The sequence below is a fragment of the Telopea speciosissima genome, chromosome 1 (assembly GCF_018873765.1).
Source record: "Telopea speciosissima isolate NSW1024214 ecotype Mountain lineage chromosome 1, Tspe_v1, whole genome shotgun sequence".
NCBI classification, from domain to species: Eukaryota; Viridiplantae; Streptophyta; class Magnoliopsida; order Proteales; family Proteaceae; genus Telopea; species Telopea speciosissima.
The window spans coordinates 1,482,779-1,486,338 of record NC_057916.1 but is presented as its reverse complement, the minus strand read 5'-3'; the positions used below and the strand labels follow the sequence as shown (position 1 = coordinate 1,486,338).

General features: G+C 43.2%; 1 protein-coding gene across 2 annotated transcripts; it reads right to left on the bottom strand.

The window, feature by feature from the left end:
• Positions 1-1,661: 1,661 nt before the first annotated feature.
• LOC122640872 (leucine-rich repeat extensin-like protein 3) lies at positions 1,662-3,173 on the bottom strand. Of its 2 annotated transcripts, XM_043834143.1 has the most exons (6): positions 2,678-3,173; positions 2,597-2,638; positions 2,470-2,551; positions 2,342-2,424; positions 2,174-2,293; positions 1,662-2,025 (listed from the first exon to the last, which is right to left on the bottom strand). In XM_043834143.1, exons 1-6 carry the CDS (start codon positions 3,126-3,128, stop codon positions 1,874-1,876), a joined length of 930 nt encoding a protein of 309 aa, XP_043690078.1. In that variant the 5' UTR covers positions 3,129-3,173; the 3' UTR covers positions 1,662-1,873. The 2 variants fall into 2 exon arrangements, with proteins under 2 accessions (XP_043690078.1, XP_043690086.1); XM_043834151.1 differs by lacking the exon at positions 2,174-2,293 and having other exon boundaries at positions 1,662-2,006; positions 2,383-2,424; positions 2,597-3,172.
• Positions 3,174-3,560: the final 387 nt, after the last annotated feature.

The window sequence follows — 3,560 nt, the reverse complement described above, 5'->3', positions numbered from 1 at the left end:
TAGACATTGTTGATCCCATATCTGTAACCTTGGGTCTCCTTGACATCTTCAAAACTACTATGATATCGATACATATTAACCGATGTTCGATCGAATCAGTCAAAACGATACTCATTTTTTTATATTTTGACTGATAATATAGTATTGGTATACTGATATGAGGCCGATTCGATCATGGTTTGAAGTATCAATATCATATCGCCTGATATGACCGATATTATACGATTTTGAAGGTGACCAATATTGTGATACTTGACCGATATCATATCGGTGGAACAATACGAACAAGGGGTAAAATGGTCAAAAGAATCCATTTATTTTTTAAAGAAATTCAAGGTTTAAGTTGTCGAATACAATCGATATCGTATCGAATTTGAAAATAACAGATACCCGTTCGGATACTGTGCAAACTGCAAACCCCTGTGTCTGAGATGACCCAGAAGGCAGAACTGAACATACATAAAGAAGAGAGAAGTGAGAGATGGTTTAATTATCAAGGAGCAGACATGACGCGTCGCGCGAGAAATCTGACGTGTTTCAAATTGAAGTTTCCTTTTCAGGAACGAGGACCAATTTCAAAACAGTAGGATGGAAAGGGTAAGAGCTGGAACATCTGTGAAGATTCTTGCAGGGAAGCCTCCACCGACATATGGGGGATCTAGAGGAGCCAATTCATTCTCTTGTGGGTGAGAGAGAGTGTGTGACTGACTGACTGACTGAGAGGGATGAACATGGATGGAAAATTGGGGAGAGGAAATTAAAGCGACAACCATTATTTATATGAGTTTATGGCATGTGGTCCTAAAAAGGAAAAGCTTTTCTATCGCTTGCTTGTTTTATCTGTTCAACTTTTGAGTCTAATTGCACTCGATTATTCCACCATGCACGTTTCCATGGAAATTATAAGAAAGCGACTTTGATAATCTCATGAAGAAGCTGCTTTCAACTTTTCCTTGATGGGCGAAGAAGAGATTTATAAACATTATTCGGAATTAATGAAACTATTTCAGTAATTACTTTTCCCACACTAGCAGCTAGCCGGGTCAGTTCCTTGTAGATGTGGCAGTTTCAGGAGCTGAGGAATGAGAGTTGGGATTGGCCAAAATGAACTAGGTTGGCTTGACATGGTTCTTACTCCCCATTGAGAGTCTGAGACCCACTGCATTTCCGAATAATCAAATACCTGACCTCCTCGCTCTGATACCATGTTTGTTACCATTTCACTTATAAACTCGAACTGTTAAAAAAAAAACAACGTAAATATATACATCAACACCCACAAACAGTCATTATATATTGTATTTAATAACAGAACTCTTCTCTTCATGTAGCTGCTAAAAGGGTTGGTAACAATAACTGCACACATATATTGTAAAAGGGAGGAATCCAAAGAGAGAGAGAGAGAGAGAGAGGCCCGTGCATGCTCAAGCATGTTTAATTACCATTATATTATAGGATTGCACATTATGCATAGAAAGTGATCAAACTTCTTTTTCTCACTTTACTCTTTCTTCCTTTTCCAACCCGGCACTTCCCATGATTATTATTAATTACTACGTACACTAGACTATCGCAATTAGAACAAGAATTACAAAAAGGAGAGATTCGGCTTTCCCTCTCTTACGAAGAAGAACAGCAACCCCCCTTTTTCTTTTATTCGGTTCTGATCACCGCCATACATCCTAACAAACCTCAGCTCTTTCCTGCAAAAAACGAAGTGAAGAGGAAAATGTCCATAAATTGTGTTGATATGTTTTAATATTTCGTTCAGCATTCCTATATATGTTAAGTAAGCATTTTAAGGCTTTCATTAAAGTTTTAAGTATCTGAAAGTATAATGTAACAAGCTTACCATTTTGTCTCTAGGCCTTTCTTAGTAGTGGTGAGGAGGAGGAGGAGGTGAAGTGTAATAGTAATGTTTTGGAGGTGGCGGTGGAGGTGGCGACTTGTACTTGTAGGCTGGAGTGGGAGGCTTGTAAGGTGCCTTAGGTGGTGATGGTGGTGGACACTTGGGGACTGGTGGTGGAGGAGGTGGAGACTTGTACTTGTAAACAGGGGTTGGTGGTGGCTTATGTGGTGGCTTAGGTGGTGATGGTGGAGGTGGTGGTGGTGGTGATTTATACTTGTAAACAGGGGTTGGTGGTGGTTTATGTGGTGGTTTGTGTGGTGGCGTACTTGTAAACAGGGGTTGGTGGGGGCTTGTGTGGTGGCTTAGGTGGTGGTGGTGATTTGTACTTGTAAACAGGGGTCGGTGGTGGCTTGTGTGGTGGCTTAGGTGGTGATGGTGGAGGTGGTGGTGGTGGTGATTTATACTTGTAAACAGGGGTTGGTGGTGGTTTATGTGGTGGTTTGTGTGGTGGCTTAGGAGGTGATGGTGGAGGTGGTGGTGGAGACTTGTACTTGTAAACAGGGGTTGGTGGTGGTTTATGTGGTGGCTTAGGTGGTGATGGTGGAGGTGGTGACGGTGGAGGTGGTGGTGGTGGTGATTTGTACTTGTAAACAGGGGTTGGTGGTGGCTTGTGTGGTGGCTTAGGTGGTGATGGTGGAGGTGGTGGTGGTGATTTATACTTGTAAACAGGGGTTGGTGGTGGTTTATATGGTGGCTTGTGTGGTGGCTTAGGTGGTGATGGTGGAGGTGGTGATTTATACTTGTAAACAGGGGTTGGTGGTGGTTTATGCGGTGGCTTGTGTGGTGGCTTAGGTGGTGAAGGTGGAGGTGGTGACGGTGGAGGAGGTGGTGGTGGTGATTTATACTTGTAAACAGGGGTTGGTGGTGGTTTATGTGGGGGCTTAGGTGGTGCTAGTGGAGGAAATTTATGCACCGGTGGAGGTGGTGGTGGTGGTGATTTATACTTGTAAACAGGGGTTGGTGGTGGTTTATGTGGGGGCTTGTGTGGGGGCTTAGCTGGTGCTAGTGGAGGAAATTTATGCACCGGTGGAGGTGGTGGTGGTGACTTGTAGTGGTAAGGAGGAGAGGGCGGAGGGGGAGATTTCTTGGGTGGTGGAGGGGAGTGATAGTAGTAGTAGTTTGCAGTGGTCTCCAGTGGAAAGCTAAGAGACAAAAGTACCACTAGAAGAGTGGTAAGGAGGGACGCCATTGAGCCCCAATTGACTCCTTGTCTTCTCATCTTCACCACCTAGAGATGCTTTGAATACGTTCTCAAGGAACCCCTTCCCAACCCCTTTATATAGCTTTACCAATTTACCTTCCAAGTCACCAAAACAACAACTCGGCTCAGTTAAAAAAATGACACATTAATAAAATGAAGAAATGGCACTTGATATCTTCCTCGTAAAAAGTACAGTTTGAATTGAACATTACCCTCATTATTCAATGGAGGGATGATCAAATTTGACTTGATCATTTCTTAATAGCTACCACTTGCTTTCAAAGCCAAAGTCTTGTACGTAAGAATGCATATACCTTGAAAATGTGTCTCCCTTCGTTGATGCCTAACTTTCCAACATGTCTTCGAGGCTGCTTTCCTCTCTCTCTCTCTCTCATAATGGATAGGATCGTGTTTAGGGCTGCAAGTTTGGCCCTGTCGGCCCGAACCCGT

Coding starts and splice junctions, on each gene's coding strand:
- LOC122640872 (XM_043834143.1), bottom strand. CDS start 3,128: ATGAGAAGACAAGGAGTCAATTGGGGCTCAATGGCGTCCCTCCTTACC. Junction 2,294..2,341: donor GCCACCACACAAACCACCAC/ATAAACCACCAC, acceptor CACCACCACCAC/CACCTCCACCATCACCACCT. Junction 2,026..2,173: donor ACCAACCCCTGTTTACAAGT/ACGCCACCACAC, acceptor CTCCACCTCCTC/CACCACCAGTCCCCAAGTGT.